This window comes from Drosophila santomea, chromosome 3R, assembly GCF_016746245.2.
Source record: "Drosophila santomea strain STO CAGO 1482 chromosome 3R, Prin_Dsan_1.1, whole genome shotgun sequence".
NCBI lineage: Eukaryota > Metazoa > Arthropoda > Insecta > Diptera > Drosophilidae > Drosophila > Drosophila santomea.
The window spans coordinates 16,574,855-16,600,571 of record NC_053019.2 but is presented as its reverse complement, the minus strand read 5'-3'; the positions used below and the strand labels follow the sequence as shown (position 1 = coordinate 16,600,571).

General features: G+C 40.6%; 2 protein-coding genes and 1 non-coding gene across 4 annotated transcripts; 1 reads left to right on the top strand and 2 right to left on the bottom strand.

The window, feature by feature from the left end:
• The first annotated feature begins 478 nt into the window (after nucleotides 1-478).
• On the top strand, nucleotides 479-3,084 carry LOC120452560 (dnaJ homolog subfamily B member 12). 2 transcript variants are annotated; one of them, XM_039636839.2, is made up of 7 exons: nucleotides 479-925; nucleotides 1,319-1,493; nucleotides 1,567-1,981; nucleotides 2,045-2,157; nucleotides 2,218-2,381; nucleotides 2,438-2,534; nucleotides 2,755-3,084. In XM_039636839.2, the coding sequence occupies exons 1-7, from the start codon at nucleotides 793-795 to the stop codon at nucleotides 2,795-2,797; spliced, it is 1,140 nt and encodes a 379-aa protein (XP_039492773.1). In that variant the 5' UTR covers nucleotides 479-792; the 3' UTR covers nucleotides 2,798-3,084. The 2 variants fall into 2 exon arrangements, with proteins under 2 accessions (XP_039492773.1, XP_039492774.1); XM_039636840.2 differs by having other exon boundaries at nucleotides 2,438-3,084.
• Nucleotides 3,085-3,098: 14 nt separating this feature from the next.
• On the bottom strand, nucleotides 3,099-4,256 carry LOC120452561 (huntingtin-interacting protein K). Its single transcript, XM_039636841.2, has 5 exons — nucleotides 4,114-4,256; nucleotides 3,947-4,060; nucleotides 3,671-3,732; nucleotides 3,493-3,600; nucleotides 3,099-3,333 (listed from the first exon to the last, which is right to left on the bottom strand). The coding sequence occupies exons 2-5, from the start codon at nucleotides 4,050-4,052 to the stop codon at nucleotides 3,235-3,237; spliced, it is 375 nt and encodes a 124-aa protein (XP_039492775.1). The 5' UTR covers nucleotides 4,053-4,060; nucleotides 4,114-4,256; the 3' UTR covers nucleotides 3,099-3,234.
• Nucleotides 4,257-13,040: 8,784 nt separating this feature from the next.
• On the bottom strand, nucleotides 13,041-13,122 carry Trnas-gcu. The gene has a single exon. It is a non-coding gene; the product is annotated as a tRNA-Ser (tRNA).
• Nucleotides 13,123-25,717: the final 12,595 nt, after the last annotated feature.

Here is a 25,717-nt window from a genome sequence, read left to right as displayed (position 1 = left end):
CCATGCTGCGGCACACACTCACACGCTACCACCCACACGGACGCATACATATGTTTGTCGCCGGCGGTCCGGCAACGCTGCGGCAATGCAACTCTGACTGGCCAGTTGGCGAATTTTGGCTGCTTAGCAGCCAACTATTTTATAGCTGGTTTCTAAAATGTATTTCTTTAGAACTTCTTTAAAAAGCTTTTGCACTCCATTGGCTTCACAGGCTCCTTGACTGACTAACAATTTTAAGTACGGTCTAATTAAATAACAATATTATTATTAGATATGTAAAGTATGTAGAGGTCATTTTAGTTGTTATGTTGATGATTTTCACAAAACTGCTGGAAATATGTTTAAAGCAATTAAAAATTCAAAATAAATATCACAATTCATGCACATTGAAATAACTGCATTAAAGCATTCATTTAGCTTAAACAATTAGCTATTTAATGCCACCACCCGCAGGTGAATGCAGCCCTGTTGGTGTTTTTTCTAGACCGGGTGGCAACTCCCATGTTTTTCTCGGCTGACGAAAAATTTGAGCGAATAAAATCAATTAAATTGAATTTGCAGTGAAAAGTAAATTTTCAGTAAAAAAGGTGCACGGCGACAGGCTAAACGAGCCGTATTTTTCAAGGCTTTACGAGCCCAGAACCCAGCAGGCGTACGTGTGTGTTTTTGCGTAGCCCGTGGACGTCACACGCTCACGCACACAAATAAAGAGAGCGGAGCCTCACTATTTACTTTGATCACCACGTAGTTAACTAACTAGCTAAAACTAGTGATTACGCACTAAAAGGCGACATGGACGGCAACAAGGACGAGGCCCAGCGGTGCATCGATTTCGCGGTCCAGGCGCTCGCCGAGGGAAAATTCGAAAAGGCCGAGAAGTTCCTTCTCAAGGCGGAGAAACTCTTTCCCACGGAGAATGCCAAACGTGAGTACACTGATAACAAAGGGACTAGCTCAATTGACCCGCATTTCCCCATATCAATTGATCCGTGTTCACTTGTCAAGCATGCTTCCTTTACTTTCTAAAGTGCGGTTATCATACGCGTTCGGTCTTATCTATAGAAACAAGAAAGATATGTTTGGTATTCCACACCTGTCGTGGGTGTGGGTGTGTGTCAGTTATAAACATGCTGCTTTAGTGATGGAAGAGATTCAAGAGATTCATTACTATTCCTATCTTTAGAAGAGCGTTTCTGCAGCACCTTAGGAACCTGCGATATCAAGGCTCTTTAAAGCTTAAAAGCAGATAACTCCTGCCATAGCATAATATGACCACTGACCTTTAACCTACTGACGTGTTTCTTTTCCCATCTTGTAGGGCTACTTGCCCAGGTGAAGAGCACTCCGGGCAACGGCAGCAATGGCAAAACCCGTACAGCGGCTCCCAGCGATGAGAAGGACAGCGGGCCTAGGAAACGTGTGAACTCGGATTCCCGCTCCAATGCCCCAGATTACACCAATGATCAATTGGAGGCTGTGCGAAAGGTCAAAAAGTAGGTACCATTCTATATATGTAGCTATTCAAATTGGGCCAAACTACTACTAATTGCATTTACTGTCCATTAGATGTAAGGACTTCTATGAAGTACTGGGCGTGAGCAAGACGGCCACTGACTCGGAGATCAAAAAGGCCTACAAGAAGCTCGCTCTGCAATTGCATCCGGACAAGAACAAGGCTCCCGGAGCGGTGGAGGCTTTCAAGGCTCTTGGCAATGCTGCTGGCGTACTTACGGATGCCGAAAAGCGCAAGAACTACGACCTGTATGGCATCAATGAGTCGCACAATGGACACGGCAACAGTGGTGGCGGACACCATGGACATGGCCAGTACTACAACAACGAGTATGGATATTCGCGTGGATTCCAGGCTGACATCAGTGCCGAGGAGCTGTTCAACATGTTCTTCAACGGCGGGTTCCCACAGCAGAATGTCTACATGCGGCAGCAGCGGCGCCGTCATCAGGCTCGCGAGGATCGAGAAGTAATTGCTAGAGGCTAGATACTCTGTGGACCTTATACGACTGCCCTCTTTCTGTCTATCTAGGGAAACAACTCCTCGGCTTTGGTCAACTTGCTGCCCATCTTGCTGCTTATCGGACTCTCCATGATGTCGTCCTTCTTCATCTCGGACCCCATGTACAGCCTGACACCCTCTCAGTAAGCGAAAGCTTGAGTCCTTCCATAACTAAGCACTAACTTGGTTATTTTAACTTGCAGTAAATATTCTGTGAAGCGTGAGACAAACTCCCTAAAGGTACCATACTACGTAAAGGACAACTTCTATTCAGAGTATCAGGGATCTGTAGCCCGTCTAGAGGAATCTGTGGAGGAGGACTTCGTCAATCATCTGAAACACTCGTGCAGTCGAGAGCGGAATTATCGTAAGTTATAGCAAGTTATGCTATACTAAACTGGTATTAACATCAATGTTTTTCAGGCGAGGCAATGCTGGGCAAGGCGCGCACCTTTGGCGATCGGGACCTGTACAGAAAGGCGCAGAACATCAACACGCCTTCGTGCGATAATCTGCAAAAGTATTTAATCACATAATTTAGTTAATGCTATCACACGAAAACAACCTACTCCCCAAATCCCCCATTTTAAACCTTAACTGGGTTGTAGTCACTACATAATACTTTGCTTTAGTTGTTATAAATGAATTTCATTGTCTGTTTTGTTTCATAATTTATATGTCTATTCAAATACCTTCCCTCTCTCCCCCCACCAAAAAATGAAACGGAATGAAACGCATAGAGCTGCTATGAGGCATCAGGTTTTCCCTAGTAACGTTTGGTAGCACGGTCGTTCCATCGGCATTATCATTTCTATAGAGCAATCGGCAATATGTGAAAGCGAAGCAAACGCAACTGCCAAAAAAGTCATATTTACGAGTATAAGTGGGAGGCTGAGACGAAGGACTCTTGTTTTTTCATTTAGAAATCGGATAACTATAAATATAAATTATAACGGATACGCATGATCACATATTGATAGTCAAATTGTCAACTGGTTTTTCTTAAGGACACGAGCGCATGGGCAGTGGCGATACTCAGAATAAAATTGCAAGTTATTATAAATCCAAAATGAATGACTACAACTTTTTCTTGTGGGTTTAAAAGTTTTGTTTTGTTTTCTTCGCTAGAGTTTATAAATGTACAAATAAAGCAGTGTTACGCTACATAAAAGAAACAGACGGCGATTAGTCCAGGTTCCCCAAGCACCTCGCACCTCAGCTCAGTTGCTGATGATGGCTTCCAAGGCGGCCACCACGTCGCCGCTCTGCTCGCGGAGCACTTTCTCGGCATGCGCCTTGCTAACCAGCAGCTCGTTCATCTGAAACAGCAAAGTATATTCCATTACTTAGGGTGTTTAGAAGGAGGACATCCATTGGACCACACTATGGTCACTTGCTCTTATACAAATTTCTCGAAATCGGATGGATTTGGAGCTTATCTATAATGTACGCAATCCCTACTAGTTCCGCATACGTACAATCAGTTCAATGTCCTCCTTCTTGACTTGGACCTTCTGAAGCTCCTTTTCTTTGGCTACTCGCAGCTCGTTCTCCTTGTTGCGCTGGTTGCCAAACTGTTCCACAGCCTGTAAACAATATGGGACAGATATAATTACCATATAGTTTGTATATTAGCTAGCTTATAAAGATTCTTACGCTGGAAATGTTGGCCGCAGATATCTCCTTTTCCTCGGCATAATCCGTAACACGTTCCAAGTCTAAAGGCAAGATGAAAGTTTAGTTTTATTACTACACTTTGGTATATTATCTATTATTGGAACTTAAAATGAAAATGAACTTATTTTCAGTTTAAGCGACGAAAATGTACGGACACTTTAATTCATGATATTGCATAGAAGCCACTTTTTTTTTTGCAATTTTGTAGTGGAAGAGAGCGGGGATGGGAGGGAGGGGGGCATGTGGAGTATTTACCTGCGGCGCCGTCGTCATGTCGTTTCACGTCGGATTTCTTTTGCTTTTGATCCTGCTCATCATCCTCCACTTCTTCTCTGCCGTTGATTTCCTCTGCTTCCGTCATTTTCAAACCTTTTTGTATGTTTTATTTAATAAACGTTCTGAAATTTTTGCGATTTGTTCACCTCGTGCGATTAGCGATGGACTACTAGCGATAACGCAATTCACATAATTTAATTTTGTCTCAATGATTATTTTGTTTTATCGCTATAGGATTTAATGTTTTCTTTGTGGTTTAACTCACGAAATTTGGTATTTTCAATATTTTCTTAATGCTTGCGTTAAAATAAAATGTTTTAATATTATTTAAGCCGAACTGCGGCGTTGCCACCCGGCTGTTTTTAATCGAACACGACAGCCCTGTTTCAAAGCGCGCGCAGTTTGAAAAATTGTACTTCAATGTTTGTGCACTTACAACCAGAGAAACAGTAGAATCATCAGAACGGTGAGAAATAGTGTCATGTTTTATAACAATAAATTACACGGAGTTAATTTTGACAAAAAAAGCAGAGGCATAAGGCCTTGAAAACTTTGCATCATCCATTTACATATTCAGTTTATTGTTTAGATATTAACTCAGTTTTCTGTTTTCAAAAAAGCGTTTGGCACAAGTACATATTTAAATTTAAAGTTAATGCCAAAGTTTATGTGTCAGCCGCAAAACTAATTAAAAATGTCTCGCACATGCAACATATGTATGTACATAAGTAACTGCTTTTGGCGCTTTTCTCGTTTCTTCGCACATTCCAATTTTTGTGCTGCGGTCAAAATGTTAATTATAAGTTTGATGCTCGTCCGGCTATAATTAGATTTTGAAGCAGCAGAGCAGAGACACGAATAGTTTGCTGCTCCCATGGAATGTGCGACATCCTTTTTAGTCCTGCTCCCCTGCCTCCCCTGCCTTCGCTCCTCTACTCCATGTGTGTGTCACTGTGTCCAGTGTCCTGCGTCCTGCGTCCTGTTGACATAATCGTTTGCCATCATGATTAATTTAATTGTCACTTTGACGTAAGAACACTCGCAGTTCCTCCTGCTTTCGCCTCCTTCGGGCTGAAAATCAAGATTAATTAGCATCCATGACCATGGGCGGTCAACATCATTTGTTAGGGGGCGTGTGCCCAAGTGGGCGGTGCGATGTGTTCGAAAGGGGGGTCGAAAAAAAACGGGATCCACGGGGTGGCGACATATGTGCACTGCATTTAATCCGAGTTGATTTCGGCAGCTACGGGTTTTTCGTCGCAATTTCGCATGCGGAGCGCAAGTGATCGCAATATGAATAAGAAACTCAACTACTGATACCCTTTATAAATGGGAATGTATATGTCGAGTAACTCAACTACTGATACCTTTTATAAATGGGAATGTATATCTCAAAAAAGTCAACTACTGATACCCTTTAAAAATGGGAATGAATAACTCGAGTAACTCAACTACTGATACCATTGAAAATGGAAATGTATGTATATCTCGAGTAACTCAACTACTGATACCCTTTAAAAATGGGAATGTATGTATATCTCGAGTAAAGTAGCCCGGTTTCTTTTTAAATTCTATATATTTTACAGTGCCATTTTATTAAAGATTTTAAAATACATTTTATGGTAGCAGTTGAAACCTAAAAATTAATGTTTAAATCTAAAACTGAGTGTATCAACTACTTTGTTTTTAATGAAGAGTTTAATGAAGAGTATGCAAGGAGGGAAAATGAATTTTGTGGACCCGCGAAATCTCAGTTAAAACGAAGCAAATGTGTGATTGGCAGCAACAGGCATTGCATTGTTAGCCCAGTTCTCGTTTTGGCCGTCCCCAGCTCGCTGCCATTTTCCATTTCCCCGGCTTTTCACCACTCGCTTTCCCCACTTTTTTTTCCGTTTGCCAATGGGAAATTAAATTATGGTGCTAATTAGCGCAGCACATAAATTAAGTTGCCAATTTCGGTTGCCATTGTGGTTGGCAATGGCAAATTGAGCGTTGCATATCCACAGGGGCATCCTGTTCCTGTTTCTGTGACTGTGTGTGTGGTGTGTGTGTGTGGTGTGTGCTCATGTGTGTGTTGGTGCTGGCAGCCAAAAATTCACACAGTATCTCTTTCTTTTGGCCATTTTTTCGGGGTTAAATTCGCTTGCGTGACGTAATTTAACTTGCATTGTCTTCTTTGCGAAGGGCGAACATTTCTCCGATTTTGTTGTTTCCCTTTTTGGTGGTTACTTTTTGCGTTTTACACTCGGTTTTATTGTATCTTTTCTGGGCGGTTGTGGTTTCTGTTCTTTTTATGCCAACTTTTTAAGTGTGCGCTATAGATACAAAGATAGCAAAGACGACACGCCATAAATGAGTTATCAGGATTATGAGGATTGTGTAATAATTTAAGACTCAAGATATTCTGATATGTTTAAAAACGATTTAAGATTCAAGAAATGCTTATATGTTTCAAACGATTTTCAAGAAATGCTGATATGTTTCAAAACGATATGGGCATATATACATATAAACATATTTTGTGCCTTTCTTTAGATACTTTAAAGAGTACGAACATATTATGTTTACGTCCGAGAAAGTCTTTAATTTATTTGCATTTGCTATATTTGAAACTTTCTTCTCCCTGGTCTTTCAATATTCTAATTACCAACACTCGAATGTAAATTTTGTGATTATCAATTTGAACACCTGAATGCTACTGCTGATGTCCATGGGCAATTTAATTCAAGGATTTGGCAATGAACATGTGCTCAATTTGCCACACCTCCTCCAAAAATCAGCATTTCTGCTGGCTCCACGAAAGCACACACACTTCCTGATTCATTTTGGGGTATTCCCTTCATGATCTGAATGCAGAATGCAATTGGCTGCACCTACAGTCGAGGTCGCAATGCTAGCATTGAGTACTCGAGCTTTAGTTTGGAAAATAAAGTGCTTTGCTGAAGAGAGAACAATGTTTTTACTTGGTTAAAAAAAAGTAAGAAATAAATTGCATGAGCTAATAAAAGTGGCATTCAAGTTACACAAATAATGTGTGATTTTTGCTAACTAAATGTACACATTGCACATGCACATTTGGTATATAAATAAATACATTTATGTGGCCAAAATTATGCACTTGTCTGTGTGATTTTCCGGATGCCATGGGCCGTGTCGTCTGTGCCAAATGACATTGGGCTGGTTGTGGCATTCGTGGCCAGTCAATAAATAAATTAGCATAGCAAATAAATTAAGAAAATGCAATTTTCAAGAACTGTTGCACAGACGACGCGTTCGCCTCCTGCAACGCAACGAATTTTCCATTCAAACGGCGATTCAAGGACGCTCTTTAAATTTTGGTTCAGTTTTTTGGTATTTGGTATTTGGTTTTTCGGTGTTTGGGGCGGCGAACGTTGGCGTTTCTGGCCCATTGCATGCATAATTGGCTAGCAAACTCAATTACGCTAATAACACTCGAAAGCCCGGCTCAAATCCAGCGTGTGTCCTTAAATATTTATGTCTATGGGTGAGCGCTTGACTGACGCCACGACAAATTATCCTTGGAGCAAACCAAAAAACCGAAATCAAACCAACTCAACTGGAGAAAGAAACGAGGATTGGGGCAAATAATTGAGCCATTGAAGGCGCTCCAATGGTCAGCAAAAGTTCCAGCTGTAACAGATAGCGAAGTAGGAAAACTTACTCCTTGCAAGGATACTTCCAGTTGCTGGCCATTTGGGTTTGGGCATTGGGTCCTTGGGGTCCTTGAGGCATGTGTGAGTTTGTGTGGCGAAGGCGACCTATTGACGACCTTTATCGGGGTGTACATAAACCATAATCGCAATTGGCAAGTGGTCGCCACTCGAGGAAGCATCCTTTTGGCCATTGTCATGCTTCACAGGATGGACACACAGGACACACAGCCACCGATTCCACCGATTCATACACGCACAAACGTTACACTTTAAATAATATCTTTTGCACTAATCAATAAAGTTTATGTTTCAAATATTATTAAATAAGTTTGTTATTTAAGCAATTTTATGTTTACCTATTTTAGTTTGATTTTAAGATTCAAAAAGTAAAGGCTTCTCTTTGGGAGCAATCTTATAGGCAGCGTCCAGTTTTTTCGCTTAAAGTATCTATATATTTTTTGAAAATTCTTCCATTTTTTCGAGTGTACCTTCTGGCTCTGGGCATTGGCCAGTTTGGAACGCATCGAACGGAAGCCGCTGCTCATTCATTTAAAACTTGTCTGCAAGTTGCCAAGTTGCCCCCACTTCCGACTCCCCACTCCTCTCGCCGCAGAAGGAAGGTGCAAACCCTCGAGTTTGTCGGTCGTAAAGCCCCATCTTCCGCCCACTTTTCCCCTTCCCCTTTCCCGGCCATAATGTATCCCTGACATTTTGCAACTTTTGCGTTTAACAATTTCGCTTCCTTCCGCTGGCTAAACGGCGCCAGGTTGTCGTGGAAATTTGTTTTAATCGTCATCTTTGCCATATCGACGTAAGCGCTTTTCCCACCCACAAGCATTTTCCACCTCCCACCGTCTCAAGGGTTCGTTGACAGTAACTCCTTTCGGTTATCGATGGCCTGTTCAATATTTTATTGGTGTCGTTAGGCGAAACGACTCCAAACATCCTTTACAACATACCTATGAACTGACTGCGTTTGCCAGTGGTTTTGGGTTTCGGTGTTGGCTCAATAAATTTTTATTTGGCAGTAGGTTAGTTTGCCGGCATTGTTTCATTTTTAGTGCCGGTTAACATTTACATACGTTACCTATACTTAACCTATAAGGTAGACAATTGACCGCCTACAAGATTAATGGCTTTAGGCAGTGGGCCAAACAGCATGAGAAATGGTTACGAAGGTAAGAGGAATTTGTTGCTGATCAATTTATTTCTGAAAAGTAAATTATCTCAGGATTTGTGGCTCAGAATCTTGATTTACGAATTATGAAAATAATAAATATATAAATGATATTACAAGCTGCATAAATTCGAGGAATTTCCTTTCCCTGATAAAATACTAATTAGAATTAGGTTAGTAAAATATATTGACCATTCTATTAAATGGCAAATTTACATTCAATACATTACTCTGTTACTTTATGCACTTTTCCACCCACAATCCATCCCAATCTCACCTGCTGGAAAAGAAGTGCCAAGCGAAAACCAAAAAGTTGCGATAAGCGTGAGGAACTTTTGCAGACGCAAAGTGCATAAACATGCGAGGCTCTCCTTATCGATAAGGATATAAGTATATACTCGTAACATAGCATAACCCTTACGTTCGAGGGGAGTGCGTATTTTCGTAGACTTTATAACCGGCGAACACTAAAACTGTCTGCCATTGTGTCATGCATTTAACTCTAAACGTTATTATTGCCGCCCGACAGTCTCCGCCAATTTGGCATAATGCGTAATATTTCTTTTTTATAACCAAACTACGCATCCGCTCTAAGGTGTTCCAAGTGGGAGCGAGATGGGCTCACGGGCAGAGTGAGAGCGCACTAAACGTACATCCATATATCCTGTGTGGGTGTGGCAGTGGCAAGGATAATAAAGGGTAAATGGCACTGCATACTTTACAGCGGAACACCATTACTTTATCTAAAAACGAGTTGATGCACGCGGGGATACCTGTTATTTCAGCTCACTATATGTTACATATTTACAATAATATTCTTGCTGAACGAGCGCCTATTGTATAAGTAGTTACATATTATATTTATCATAAACTAGCAATGATCTCCCCCAAATTCTGGCACACTTTCATTTCCACTTGAGTGAGGCATACTTTCTAACAAAATTATTGCGGGGTATTTGCAAAGTGTGTAAATCAATGAGCACATCCGGACATCCGCCTAGTATATAACATTACTTATAATTTCCATACAAATTATGCTTTATTTCTTTCCTCATAACTTATCAAAGGGTTGTTTCATTATTATGCCACTTCCGTTTGGGAAAATATCGAAACTTGTTCCTTCGCTCCACTCAATCAATTTGATGTGCTCGCCAGCCGAAAAAAAAGTTTGCCAAAATCAAAGGCGAAAAAAAGAGTCAGAATTCTTCAAAAGTTAATTTCTCGCCTGAATGTTACTAATTAGAAGAGCGGTAGTCAGACTGGCAGAAAACACAAAAGAAGTGTGAGCTGTGAATGCACTTAGAAAAAAACACAAGCTGCTTCATTATCAGGATGCATAATATATCTTTTCAGCAAATTCTTTTGTTTTGCGGAATTTTATTGCTTTTTAAAAGAAAGATAACCAGTTTCCTGTAGGATTGTTAGATTTAAAAGTATTTTATTCTAGAAATTTATAATCAAACTTGTTCTTTAGTGATTATTAAGCCTATATATATAATGTAAATATAATATATAATAAATATTTTGTTAAGTGTACTTAAAGAAGCCAAAGGCAAGAAGGCGAAAACGAGCAGGCGAAAAAAAAACCATCAAATGTCTATACATCATTTAAACAATCAATCAACTTGAGCGCAGTTAATCCACTCGAATCGTGTTACATGCGGAAAAGGGGGCGGGGCAGGAAGGGCGTGATTTGAGTGGGTGGGGAGTGGGTGGGTGGCGAGCTTGACTTGACTTGGGCCAAACTGGAAATCTGTGTATATTAATCAGTCTATTAGACGCGATTTGTTCCACTGTCCCCCACATGGCGGTGCGATTATTCAATCAGCTCTCCATCGACCATCGCAGTGGGTCGTCCATTTGACCCAAGTCGACCAAGTCGACCATGTGAACCAAGTCGACCAAGTGGGGATTCGAGACCTACTCCTTTCCTACGGTTTTGGGATGCCTTTTGTTTGCCGTGTCGTGGGTGAAAGCCGTGTAAATCGTGTCTGGTCTGGGATTTGGCCCCGGGCTCTTTGAAATTGAAAGGTTTTTTTGGGCTGCGACCTTGAAAGTGACGCACAGGTGAATTTGTATGCCTACAAAAGGGATTACATCACTCGGATTGTAGGAAATGGTGAGTAAAATATGTATAGGCATTGTTCGACATGTATAAAATACATGTGGCCTCAGCACTTGATACCATATCATATATATATTTTATATATTTTAATAAAATTGGAGAGGCTCAAACGGAAAAGCCATGTTATTTGCCAAGGCTTTCATTTAAATGTGTGTCTTTATTGCTGGAAATGGTCAATCAAACGCATGCGTTGTTAAGTTTAATATCCCTGTCACATGAAATCAGCAAATAATGATGTGACATCAACCAGAATTCATTAGATTTTTCCATTTTTCAACGCCTCAGCTGTTGTGTGCTCTTTAGCAAATTTGACCATAAACAATCGACACTAAACATAATCCAAAACTCATTATTCTCCACTACGAATCCACCATGTTCTTGGCCATGGAAAAGAAGTCTGAGAGGGTTTCCCCTCCAGTTGTCCGAATGCCACACTTTGGCGGACACCAGAAGCTGCCCATCTAACCGAACTGATCCATTTATGGCAGCTTCTTCAATGAACATTCTCGCTCATATCGTTAAGTTTGTGTGTGGTGTGTGTGTTGCCTTTTTATGAACCCGCTGCAAAATGGCCAGCGATAGAAAAGGCATCAAATTTGATGGCGTCTATGGGAAAGTTGATGCGACTTCGCCTCCCACCCACAATGGAAAAAGGAAGATGGAAGATGAAAAATTCGGCGAAAATGTTTCAGAGCGGCCAAGAGGACTTTAAAGGCAAAGGGTTAGAGCTGCTGGGGACATAAAAATGAAAGACAAGCTCAATTGAGCAGCATTTGCATATTGAAGTGACTTGAACTGAGTTGGCGCAAGGCGACTCAAATCGCTCGATGTCGCAGATACATGCAAGATGGGGATGGGGGTAGCAAGCTAAGTGATACCCCTCAATCCCTAATCCCAACTAGGCACTGCTAAAAACCTGTGTTATGTGTTCTATTTATTTAATCTATAATTAATGCTGACACTAGCTCGCTACTAATGATGCATTATACCCCAAGATAAACATAATAAAATAACTGCATGATATGTTTTGAAAATCCTTTATTAGGTGTAGAACATATAGATTATTTTGCTCAGTGTGGCAGTCGCAGTTTCTCAATTGTGGAGCATGCAAATCCTCAAGGATAACGCTCCATGTATGACTTATGGCGCTGGCAGTAGTTTCCCGCAGCCCTTCGAGTGCAGCCAGGACAATTCAATTTCATCATTACCCGTCTGCCCTGCCACCCCCTTCTACCACCCACAACCCACCCACCCTTCTCCCCCCCCCCCCATTCCCCCCTTCCCTTAACCATGCAGCACGTCAGCTGTTTGATGGCGCCGCGTTGCGCACTCGCAAAGATTTATTTTTATCGCCTACCATTCCAATTCAATCCAATTCATTTCGCCGGCTTGCTTTTTTTAAGATTTTGATTTTTGGCCACAAGTGCGGAGGGTAGCAATTGTGCAAGCATTTGCTTTCCATTCCATTCCCCCAGCCGCTCCACTTTCATCAGGACCAAGTGAAGTTATGGCCAATTGGGTTAGGCTATAGATGAGTCAAGGGAGGCGGGGGGAAATATATATGCCTAGCCGCACATCAGGCAGCCAAAATATATTGATGTATGGCTCCAGCCAGGAAACCAAAAGGTAGGAAAACCAAAAACTAAACGAGCTCAGAGACGAAAGCTGCCAAAAATTCAATGGTTGCCTTTTTAGGCCAACAAAATGGGTAAAAACTAAAGCTGCTTAAACAACATTTGAAAGCTATTTAAATAATATTTTTTTTTTACATCAATACCTTTTACATAAAATCTATGTTTACATCAAAAAGATTGTCAAGATTGTAAATTATTATGCTATTTAACATAGGAACAATTACATATATAGTTATTAATGGTTACTGTTATAGTTATAGTATAGCTAATATTCAAGAGCAGTTTCTTGATCAAAAAATCTAGTTAGTTTTCCATTAACCTTTTTAAATGAACGACAACCAGTTTAAATAGCTATATAAAATGACAGTTAAACTTAGCTAAAATATTCCATAACGTAATTCACACATTGATTTATTAATTATTATTAATATTATTTTTATTCTAATTGAAAAAAAATTCCACTCGACGAGGATGGGATTCGAACCCACGCGTGCAGAGCACATTGGATTAGCAGTCCAACGCCTTAACCTCTCGGCCACCTCGTCACTTTCTTTTCGACGAATTCGAAGACCTTTTCGTACACTCCGTACTCCCACTTTCTTCGCTCGACCAACTAACTATCTATCTGTATCCCGAAGAAGGGAGGTGAGAGTGTGCGAATGAGAGTTATAAGCGGAATATTTCTTATCGAATTTAGAAACTGCGACTGAGTCGTAGATTTCGCTCAGATGATAACTGGTTTCAGCTCGAAACTTGAGTGAATGTTTCACTCCAGCTGCGTTTGCTTAGGCCTTGTTTAATTTATGGTTAGATAATGAATAAATTAGGTGCCAACAAAGGTCGCAGAAGATTCAGCACGAAAGGCATTAAACAATTTTTTTTGCATAGTTCTGACCATTTTGCACATCGTATTATAAACCATGATAAGATAACGTTTAACGTACAACAAATATAACAAATTATATTTAAGCTTTCAAAAATAATTTACGATTAACAGATTCATTTATTTTATAGGCTAAAAATGAGCACAAGTCAACTCATTTAGGGATAACTTATAAGTATTTAAAAGGCAATATAAGTCTTACGAATCACCTAAAGCCAAACCTCTTTCTTTAAAAGGTTCCTCGAAGGTTTCTTCTGCCAAAAGGCAGCCACAATTTCAGCTCATCAGTGGAATCAATTTAAATTAATTTTTACGAGCGGCAAACTCGAAGAGTCCGCCTTTTCCCAGTACCCTTTGAACCCCAACCCAAAGTTTGTAAAATCGTATTAAGTCATAAAAAAGATTGCGTGATGAGTGCGTGGAGCATCATCCTAGCAACCAGGAACCAGGACCAAAGGGAAGGATAAACCAAATTGACTTTGACGCATTTATGACGGAGGGAGGCGCGTGTATAGTTTTACGATCGTTTGCAGGGGGTCGTTCTCGCCCCACATCCCCACTATCGGGTTAACTGAGCATAAAATCTGCGAAAGGCGTCGGCGGCATCGACTTAAATGGTTTTACGACCCCAAAAAAGTATTGGGGGGTGAAGGGGGGCACTGCCATAAAAGTCAGCAAGAGCGCCAAAAAGAGTTTTGATGGATGTCGTGTGAAGCCGTTGTCAGGTTTATGGATTACGTATCTGGATCTGGAAGTACGGCGGCACTGCCAGTTGCTAATTGAGCATAAATCAGAGATGCTGAAAATGTACGTTACTCGGAATTTATTGCCTTTAGATACTTTGCGCACTCTGAAATTCTTTCGCGCCACCCGCCCCATTCGAATTTGCAAAACTTTCCTAATACAAATTGCATCGACACTGAAGCGGAAATTGCACAGAAAAGAGAAAAAAATGGAAGGGGTAATTGAAGTATATTGTACGAATCTAGACATACCGTGCACCTAAGACATTAGAATATTTTGCATAAATAATTTCAAAAGAACATTCCTTATAACGTAAACTTTAAATAAAATTGTATATCTTTTGCACATAGAATAAATAGTATTTTATGTGGTATAGAATAAAGTTTACTTCGAATTTACAGATCTACAACATATAAAGACACCAATTGAAAACTACATCCCAAAATTCATATCTATAGGCATGGCAGATCCTGAGATTCGGATATAAGTTTGTTGAGATAAGTGAGCTGTCCAGAGAAACATAATACCCCAAAAGGCCATCTCCACGGTATTGAAACTAGCCAAAGGCCGACGACAAAGTGGTCAACATGCCACAAACTTTTTTGTTACTTATCCCTTTGGCAATCGCGGGTGGCAAAGTTCCATGCTCTGCAGAATTCTTCTCCAACATTTTTAAACAATTTAGCAAAAGAATTAAAAATCGCCAACGCCGCGCAACGTACAAAACTTTTCATCGCAACGCAGCACTACGAAAAAAATCGGCGAAAAAATAATAAAAAGAACTCGTCGAAGAGCGAAAACTTTTGTACGCAAAGTTTTTTGGGTTATAAATTATCCTCTCGAGGGAGGAATACGGTGAACTAGGGGGTTTCTACGGCGTAAAGGGGGCCATGGAGCACCTTTGGCATACTGCTGGGCGCGTTTTTTTTAAGCCGATTTTCATCTTTCGCTCTCGGGTTTTTCCTTTTGCCATTGGCAGCACCGTAGACTTTTGGCGCCAACGGGATTGACTTGTACAAATTGCTGTGTCGACCGGCATATACATATACATATATATCCACACACACACACATACACACACACACACAATCGGCGACGCACCCGCACGCACAGGATATTGGGGGATATCCTCGTTCTTGTCGTCGTCCTGGCAATGTCTCCTTCTTTCAGGACTACCCTTTACGCAGTGAGTCATGAAAATATTCGGATAAGTTTGGGTGAAGTTCAAGAATTTCACTAAAACACAATTATGCCAATTATGAGCTGCAAGTATTTGAGTTATATTTTGATTAAAAATTTTAAAAATATTTAAAATAAATTTTTTATAATTATCCTAGTTTTCAATTTTGAATTTAGATACTCTAACTCATATTTTAAATGTGTACATTCGGAAAAAATTTGTTATCTTTTTAAATTCATTTTGTGCACATTTTTTATGAATATTATTCAGCGTATTGGAAAATTCCTTAAAAATATTTTTAGATAATTTGATAATAAGTTAAATTAATCATATGCATTTCATTCAAATTAATTTAAAAGTTATTTCCCTTAGTTGCTTAAAACTTTTATCTCTAAGCTAATTACTCAGAACCTACGATACATATAGGGTTTTTGAACTTATGACTATGTGGAAAGGGTATTTAAACGTCGTCAGTCAACGACGGGGTCTGCGTTTCTCGGTACGTTGTATACCTTTTGGCCTGGCCTTTGGCACTAATGGATTATCTAAGCCTTTTAGTGGCTATTGGTTGCCTTGGCAATTGTCCTAGGGCTTTGGGTCGTTGTCGCCAGTTTCGCAATGGAGATTAGGAGAGGGAAAAGGGCTGAATCTCAGGAATATCCATCGACAGCTGTGTTGGCAAAATCTTGGCAAAGGGCAATCGCATTTAAATAGTTGGATGGGACATCCTTCCATTCATTCATCTCTTTTACGATGTTTCTGTGGGTCATCGTTTCATATGTAAATGCTTTACATTTTAATCGCTTCATTATACGGGGATAGGTTCCGCGATGTGGCCATAAATTATGTTTATGGAATGAATACTTTCAATTTATGGTTCAACTAATCAATATTAATGTCTTCCTGACTGTCTTACATCTGCGGTGCCCCACTAAGAAGATTACCATGTTACAGGGGTTCTGTGACCACAAATCTTTGCAACTATGACCTAATCATAGTTATTTATGAAATATACTGGGCTTACAGTATCGTGAGAAAACTTGAACAGAAAAAAAGGCATTAGTTTATCTAAAAAAATGTCAGATAAAATTATTCTTAAATTTCTGAAACTTTTTAGAACGCTTTATATGTTTCTCATAACCCTTGATTAAAAGTTTATGGTTTAAATATTATTACTAAGCCAAATCTAGAGCAAGTAATGATAAGTAATCTCGAAGAAATTCCTTTCGTTTGCCTCACCCAAAGTCATTCATATACGAGTATCGCTGTGAATTCAAGATTCAAGAATGCCCGCCTGTGGATATCGCAGAATGCTGTTGCAGTGCGTTCAACTTCATTCATGACATGATTTATGCACTTTCAATCCAATCAAGAAGTGCCCCAGACTCGCAACTCGCAACTTGCAACTCGTACTTATGCATATGCACTTATTTAGTATTGGACTTACCTCAGCCAGCGAGAGATCATTCATTTCAACCGTCTGCTTGTTGGCTGCGATATCAGTAGAGCGCCAGACACAAACCGGCACATACATATATATATGGCCATATATATATAGGCGATATGCCCAGAACTGGCATCTATAATTGGAACAAAGGAGCTGAGCTGAGCTAAGCTGAATCGAGCTGAACTGAACTGAGCTAAGTTGAGTTGAGAACTCGAGAGCTAATCAAACGCAAAGAAACAATTCATATTTCCGCATGCCCGGTGCACCACCAAGTTTCAATTGCGGTTGCAATTGCAATTGCAATGCAATTCCATATGGCACGGCAACAAGCAAATGGGCAGAAAACCTACACAAACACTGCACTGCCATAATCGTGTCCACAAATATAGGAGCGCAATCAGCAAGGCCGAGCTGCTTTAGCCGCACACACCCACCCACCCACGCAAACTTTTCATCCACATCGCCAACTTTTCTACCCCTCTACAAGTGCATACATATATGTATATGGACTTTTCTATCTGTGGCCAAGTGATGATAGTGCAAATGCGAAGTGAAACAAGGAATTTTCCAAAGGCAGGCTATTCACAGAGAGCCGGTTCAATGAAGCCATCAAGAGTGCAAACCACAGTACAGTGGGCACTAGAAGTCGTAGCTAGAAACTGGGATAATCATTCGTTTCCAAATCGAAAGATTTTTAGTTAAATATAAAACATGTAATAAAATATAATTCGTTGATCAACTTTGTTACTTGCACACGTAGCCACATTACAAAAACACGAGAGTTTTCAGCGTGTTATCACCCCACTTAGGCAGTTTCCACTGTCTGGCCAATAAGTTGATAGCGACGATAAGGTGCAGGAGCAAATCTTATCATACTGTTCATGAGTTTCTGGTGCTTTTGGCAGTGGAAGCCTGTGGCAGTGCCACCCTCTTGACTTCTGGGTCATGTCACAGCTTCTGATGACGTCGATTGTCTGCCCCTCATTACTTTCATCGCTCGAATTTGCTTATCGAGGGGGACTCGTACATGGAAGTGCCAGCAGAATGCTTTAACCTAATTGGGGAGTTCTGTTAAAGTTACTATAATTTTCATTTAATTTATATAAATTTATTTATTCGAACATCGCGTACATTGCCATTTCACCAAGGACATTCATAAGTTTTCAAAACAATAGCCCCATTGGCAGGTCCTTTTCTGAATGCCGAAGAACCGGGCATGTCTCCCTCCTTTGTTACAGCAATTACACAATGCAAACAGCTGAAGCACAAGCAAAAATATAATGTTCAGCACCCCTTAATTTGGCTCAGTTGTAGGGGAAAATGCTTTTGGGGGAAGTCGGAGACCGCAGAACAATGTGTTTAATTAACAGGTTTTATAATCACCTAAGTGGGTCAACTTTTCGCACAGTTATGGGCGTAATTTACTTAATGCAAACGGACAATGGCGATGATGCTAAGGATATGTTTAGTAATGGTAATAATGTGGTGGCTTTGAGGGGTCCGTCAACTTGTTGACATGGTGATGTGTATCATTGGGTGCTACGTAATACGGGTACTTTGGCTCGCTATTCACTAGACTCATGAAGTAATTAATGAGCATATTTACACACATATATGAATATGATAGTTATGCATTGAATCAGTGTCTACTTAAGACGTTTACTTCTTGTTGAACTACATATGTATGTAGACCTGTGCAAGACATCGGTAAATACGTGTGCGGTAATTAACGAGCATAACCATGCGGTGGAGAAAGAACGCCAAAGGAAGTGTCAGATGAGCTGAGGCCTGAATGGTGACCCCGATTACAATGGGCCTGCAAATAAAAGTCCATTGGGCGTGGGCTGGTACGTACGCCACTTTATAGCTACCTATTTTATTATGTACACGTGTAATGTATGCGTACAATATGGTAATGGACCATTACCGTTTGTCACCCACTTACGCCCGCCCACCGCCTCCACTTTGGGTGATTCGATATGTGCCGCCAAGGACGCGGATCCTAACAACCACCGAACAAAAAGACCGACGGTAAATAAATCCAGTGAGCAGCCGGAAAAGCCGACGGAGGACGGGGACCACCCGGGTAGGGGGGATGGAGGGATGGGGCGATGCCAAGGATGGGTACCCAACTAGGCGCCCATCCAACCAGGCGGCTCGTTGTGGGCTCCCCAACCAGTCGGCAATTAAGCGGCCAACTAACCCAAGCGACTGACGACCTATTGGAGCCGAGCACATCCTGCGCAGAATCCGAATGTCCTGTTATCCAACGGCCACACCCACTTGCATAGTTGGGTGGACGGGGGAGGCGGGGAGGCGTTCCACATTAACCAGAAGCGTTAACGTTGCAACGAGGAGTTCCACATCCTCTCCAGCGGAAAAGTGTGTCAGAGGAAAAGCGCCTTGCCAGTAGTACCTGCCCGAAGAGTGTCCTTCCACCAGCGCTGTCTCCCTCTCTATCTCTCTAACGCAGCGCGTGTGAGCGGGACAGCAACTGTTTGAATTGGGGGTTGAGTCGGCAAACCCAAAAGAAAAGCGAAGGAAAGCCAAGAAAAGCCGAAGTTTGAAAGGTTTGTCGCTAAACGTAAGACGTAAGGCGAAGGAAAGTTTGCTCACGAAGGGCAGAGAGCAATTGCATTAGTGTGTGTGCGGAAGAGAGCGGGAGAGAGCACTTGTGGAACGCAATTGCCGCTGAAGTGGAAATTCAACAAGTGGCCAACAAGGATGTGAATGTGAGTAAGGATATGGGAACATTGGATTGAGTTCGGGGGTGGTTTCAAATGGCAATCAGAAGGGTAGGCAAGATCGGTCAAAACGTTGGAGGTCTTTTAAGTAGTCATTTATTTACAAATAAAGCGTATTTTAAATACTTTAAAGAAACTAATCAAAATGTAATTACACGCCGCTGTTATATGTTTATTAGCCAACCAATAAACGATTAATAAAACGCTTTTAATTTTTAACTGAAAGTACTGTTCAAAAGAGTTAATATTGCTTATTGTTTAAGTCAAATATTGTAGACTATTCCACTGTGGAATTTCCCACTGTTGTATTATTTACAGAGTTATAGATTTCTCTCTTTTTGCGGTCGTCTCTTATTTTTTAGTCAGGTACTCTTTACTAAACTCTTAACTTTTCGAAACTTAAAACCGCTCAAACGGTTGTACGATTTTCGACTTTCAAACACGCGGCTTCACGTTCTTCTTGCTTTTGAGTTTGTTCGGTGCCCCCTGTTATTTCTTTTCTTTTATTGTGTTGATTGTTGCGCTGTTTTTTGTTGCTTCTTTTATTTTTATTATAAGAATTTGTGAACGACGCAATAGCGCACCACGTTTTTCGCTGATTGTGTGTGTTTGTGTGTGTGAATGGGGGGCGATTTCTGTAGGTGAGAACGTGTGTGAGTGTGAGTTTGTGTGTGTGTGTCTTGGGGGCGGGGGGCATTCCACTTGCGCGTGTATTGGTGGCGGTTTATAGCCCACATTAGGTAAGGTTAGGTTTTTAATTCTGTTTTCGTTTTTCTACTTCTGCCACAAAATTTGTTCTGGTTTCGCCTTTTTGTGAATTGAATTTTTCTCTGATTTTTCTGTACTGGATTCTCTTTATTCTCTGGGGGATTCTCCAACATCCCGTTCTGCTCCACTTTTCTCCTCTTTCTGCTCTTTCCACAACCCCCCATCGCCGCCCCAAAATCTTCTCTTCAGTCGGTTTTGTTTACATAAACCACGACCTTTTTTATTTAGCTGGCATTTGTTTCCGCTTTTCTGTGGTCTGTTTTCCCGCCTCTTTCTAACTGGTTTTATTTTTTAGTGCCCCAGCCGACGCTTTCTGTATATTTTCGCGCACCATGTGGTTTTCCTCAATTCTTCTCATGGCTACACTGGTAAACGTTTTTCCTGTGAAAAGTCTGGGAAATATAAACATTTAAACTAATATTTTGTCCTATTTTTTTATATATTTATGTACATAGTTTTTATGTTTTCTAAAATCTTTTTACTTATCTAAAAACTTTATTAAGCGAAGGTTAAAAAAATTGAATTTAATCATTAATGATCGTAAACTTTTGAAAGCTGATCTATCTATTTCGCCAAGTGTAGTTCCTCTTTTTGCTGGTTTTTTTGTGCGCCGCGCTCTTTATTTGTTTCTTTGGCGTTTGGTTTGTGCTTTTTTACCTATTTATTATGCTCTACGCCTATTCTATGTGATTCGCAACGTTCCGTTTCGTTCCGTTCTTCTGAACTTGAGGGACCACGTGGTGTACTGATGTGGACGCCAAGCGAGTGTGGATCGCATTCTCGTATCTTACAGATATTGTATCTTGTATCTGGTATCTGGCTTCAGGAAGTGCTCCATCGCATTTACATGTGCGCCGTTCTCCCTCCCTCTCTCTCTCCCTCTCTCTCTTTCGCTTTTGCGCTTGCCAACATATTTGCAAATTTATACACGCCCCTTTCTTTGCGCCACCGATTCCGCCCCCTGGCATTAACAGATTCTTAAGGCATGATATGATCATCGAGTTGATTCACGCTTCTTTGCAAACTAGATACAACAATTTTAAAAATATCTTTTACCTTTCTGTAGGATTTTTTGAAAATATAAATTGGATGTTAGTTATTTGATATTAGTATATAAGTAAACTATAAACACATAAGATATTAACTTTAAAATTAGATTTAATTTAACTTAGCTAGTAAGTTCTTATGTCCTATATCCCATAGATAACACACTAAAGCATTATTTATATATTTTACAAATTTTCTTCCGGTGCACTAGCTTCTGTTGCCGTCAATCTAAGTCGCACTTCAGCTTCCATCAGGAATGATCGAAGGAAATCACTGTAAAGATCTGAAAAGAGGGCTGTGGGCAGGTACAACCTTGTGCATATGTATGGGTATCTGTATCTGTATCTGTACTCGTATCTGTAAAAGTATCTGTGCTGCGTCGGTTTGCCGATCGAGAGTCGTGCGCTTTCGCGGCTGCATCAATTACGTCGTTAAATTAATCAGTATGCCTTAATCTCAATAAATTAGAGATAACGCTTAAGCGATATTTTTGCATTTTAAATGCCACACGCTACCGCTGGGTGTGGGAGAGGGATAGGTGGGGGGGCTGGTTGGAGAAGTCGAACCGGTACAGTTATTGGAAATGGGTCCAGTACTACGACATCCCGAAAGCCTTCACACCGCCGTGAAAAGAGTCTGTTGCTCACAGGGGCGGCGAAGCAGGGGCTTAAAGTGTATAGTACAGTACTTAAAACAAGTACTTATATAACAAAGCAAGTATAATATTAAATATAGTAGTTACTTGCTATAAAAACCTAGCACATTTTTATATGATGCTTTTTATTTAAAAAAGTCACTAATAATTGTAATACCTTATTGTAAGGACCTCATATCTTTATCTCTGGTATACCATCAGCCCCCTTAAATCCACTTCGGGAGTACGCCACTGCGCGAAAAATTCCATGTGGCCACATTAGGGGGGCTCGCTTTTGACAAACACATGCGCACATAAGCATATAAGCATAATTCCAGTGAGTTGGTGGTGGAGAGTCTTTGAGTCTTTTAAGCGCTTGATAGCGCCCATCAACATCAGCATGCGACTTCGACTTCGACAGCGACAGCAACGTCACAGAATCTCGTTTTAGCCAGAGTGGCAGTAGCACAGCAAATACCGTTTCGGCCACAGTTGATCAAGCGATTATTGGGAGGTGTTCGGTCACCATTGCGAAATGCTTTAATAGCTAGTGATACGATGTGGTGATAAAGAATGGCGTTGGCCAAGTAGGAAGTAGGAATTCGAGTACATAACTTATCTAGTTTTCTCTGGCGCATAAACCACTTCTAAATCAATTAGGAATCCCAATTTCTATTATCGCTGCCAACAAGTTAGGAAAACAATCGTGTTTCGTACTCCCTCGCTCCATCTCGCACTTGCAGGGCTCCCTATAAATGGCTGAGTTAACAAATTGTTAGTAACAGTGTTCAAATTTCCATTTGAAAGACACACACACACTTTCTCAGTTTGAGCTGGTAAACAAACATCGGGCGAGTCAACTGGAGTCCAAGTTTGAGACCGCTATAATATGCCAATATGCCATATACCACCACCTCTGCCATTAACCCCTTCGATCCCCCATCGACCATATGCCAACACAGGCGAGACATTAAAACAGAAATTATAATTTTTTGAAGGCCAAGCGTGAGTAAAGCCACTCGGATCGGCTCCACTTGATTTGTATCGTTTGGCTTTACTTTGGATCGGATTAGCTTCAGCATCTGATGTTGATGCCCTGCAAGAGGGTGGTAGTAATGCTTTTTTAACACTATTTACTAAGTGGACCAAAGGATCTGCTCAATAAATGTTAATAACCATGATGGCTGATTGTACCACTCGGCGTATACGTAACTTGCAGAGTTTGCTATTATCATTCATGGCAATGGAGTGAAACTATTGTTTGATGTCTTCTGTTTACTTCTTTTCGTACAGAATGAAATAAAAATGATATATATAGTAGCTTGAAATATAGTAAAATGGTCTAGATTGCCTCGTTCTAGAGAGTTTGACAAGCTCTTTGCAGAGTTTTGAAACTTGAGAGTGGAAAGACAAGTATGATCGGTTATTGAAAGAACCCCTTTGGCGCCCAGAAAAGCTCCTTTCGAGAAGTGGTATAAGTGGCGCGCAGTTTGAAACCCGAGTTAGTGCCTTGCGTGTCCAGTTTGTCAAATTTGGCTGTGATTACGAGACGGAGACCGAGACGGCGACGACAGTTAGCAATTCGCCACGCGCCAACGCAAATGAAACGCTCTATGCACATTTTTGTATATATATTTTTTTTTTTTTGGTTGCTGACAATTATGATCAAGTATTGGCTGGCGATAGCTGTAACGTCTGTGTGATTTCAATGGAATTTCTGCGAAGTGGGCGGACTATTGGTACACTGCTCGAGTGGTTTAAGCAGACTTGTATATAATATCCATCTCAATTGCATAAATTAGTCTTGAGAAGTTCAATTAATTTGCTACTCGGGTTAACACGTTATTAACATGCTCATTTAAATGGGAGTGATTTACAAGCCCCCTTTCCAGATGGCACTTACCTATACCAACGTGTTACTTATCGTGCTTAAGCCAACTTAATAGCATTCTAAAATATGTATATCTTTTGCCGGGCTTATCTTTTTCGTGTTGTGCTCGCATTCCAAAATCTCTATGTACACACAAACTTTATTGTCACACCTCGGGACTTTGCAGACTTTGAGGCCCGTTTTAAAGTCAACATTTAGAAAGTTCTGTAATACTTTGCCTAAGTTCTTGACTACTGTATTAGATATAAAATGATCTGTGTATATTTTTTATTAAAATCGATATCGTTTATTATTTTCTAGAGAGTTGAGCATAAACTTTACTAAAATTTAATTATTTAAGGGTTTTTATGAGCAATAAAAATATCGTAAAAATTACAAATAAACGTTTGACATGAGATGACCCAATGAAGCTTGTGATTTTTATATCTTTAAGATCCTAGACCTGCAAAGATGCATCTTTAAATCCTAAACTCATGTTGGAGCGTTTCTAATCCCCCCTGGAAAAGATCGGATCGTATCGGTTTTTAAGTTTGAACGATCCATAAATTGCTGGTCCGCGGCATCAGCGTCTAGACTTCATTAGCCGTGTAATGTTGCGGAATTTATGTGGCAGGCACATTAAAAAACACCGATACACACTCTCATGGACGCGAACGTGTGTGTGGACAAGTATAGAGATATCGGGCCTAGGCGAAAAATGGGAAAAAAAAGCTGGCAGCGGGAAGGGGGGCCTATTTTTGGGGTTGGGGGTGCGGGGGACTTTGACCATAAAATACTTGCTCCCAAAAAGCTCGCACACTGCAAGAGATGCGGGGCACTTCTGAGTCCGTATTCATGTGCACAGATGTGCATTGCTGGCATTATCAGTAGAATGCAATTTCGGGAAATTTTCCATCGCATCACGAGACAATGAACGTAAGAGCGAGACGGAGCTTCAATGAGAGAGCGAGAGAAAGAGAAAGAGAGAGAGATTGAACGAGCGAGCGACAATCGAGAGATAACGGCGGCCTGCCTTATCAGCAATGCCGACCGTCCCATCACCCCACCCAAAACGCCCAATCACCACCCACCCGCGGCCCCCTCTCCACATAACTGTGAATTTCGAGTTCAGAGCAGCGCAACTGAAGTGAAAAGAAACAATTTAAATTCCAAATGTACATATAAAATAGGTAAACTATGGCTTTTATTTATTAATATTGAGGGGGCACAAAAGCGGTCACTTCATTAGGGAAAATTAACAAGTTTTTATTGTGAATAATTTTCAATAAATTTAGTATTAGTAATGTCTCACATTTCTTAATGCAGCTCATCTTAAACCTTTTTTCAACATTATTCCTTTTAAGCAGTTACTCATAATTATGGAATAATTAATTGAGTTATTTATTTATAAATTTGAAGATATTAAGCAACAATTAGTTTTATAATTCAAACAAATTTCCATCTATTTGGAGCTGATCCCTTGAAGAGAAAGACATTTTATTGCTATACAAACTAGATAGTCATAACTTTTCCTATTTCTTATATTTTTAAAATTGATAGAAATGGCGAGACAAACTCAAATAAAAGTTAGTGATTTGGCATAGCCCACTAATTTTTTGGCCCCAAGTGTTTGAGAGTGTGTGAGTATGAGCGCGCCACAAACATAAAAAAGCAGTGAATTGAGCAGTTGTGGAACGTGAGTGGATGCTAAGAGCAAGCACACACACACGCGCGGACACGACACGCACACACACAGGCACAGACCGCCTTTTTGCGCCGCCGAAACGAACACTTTTACGAAGGCGACGGCGAATCAGTTTCAG

Bases quoted from the DNA above. Each gene is read 5' to 3' on its own strand.
- LOC120452561 (XM_039636841.2), bottom strand. From the start codon at position 4,052: ATGACGGAAGCAGAGGAAATCAACGGCAGAGAAGAAGTGGAGGATGAT. The intron at 3,733-3,946 runs GTAAATACTCCA...TCTTGCCTTTAG, and splicing joins ACATGACGACGGCGCCGCAG to ACTTGGAACGTGTTACGGAT. The intron at 3,334-3,492 runs GTACGTATGCGG...TTGCTGTTTCAG, and splicing joins AGGAGGACATTGAACTGATT to ATGAACGAGCTGCTGGTTAG.
- LOC120452560 (XM_039636839.2), top strand. From the start codon at position 793: ATGGACGGCAACAAGGACGAGGCCCAGCGGTGCATCGATTTCGCGGTC. The intron at 926-1,318 runs GTGAGTACACTG...CCCATCTTGTAG, and splicing joins TCCCACGGAGAATGCCAAAC to GGCTACTTGCCCAGGTGAAG. The intron at 2,382-2,437 runs GTAAGTTATAGC...AATGTTTTTCAG, and splicing joins CAGTCGAGAGCGGAATTATC to GCGAGGCAATGCTGGGCAAG.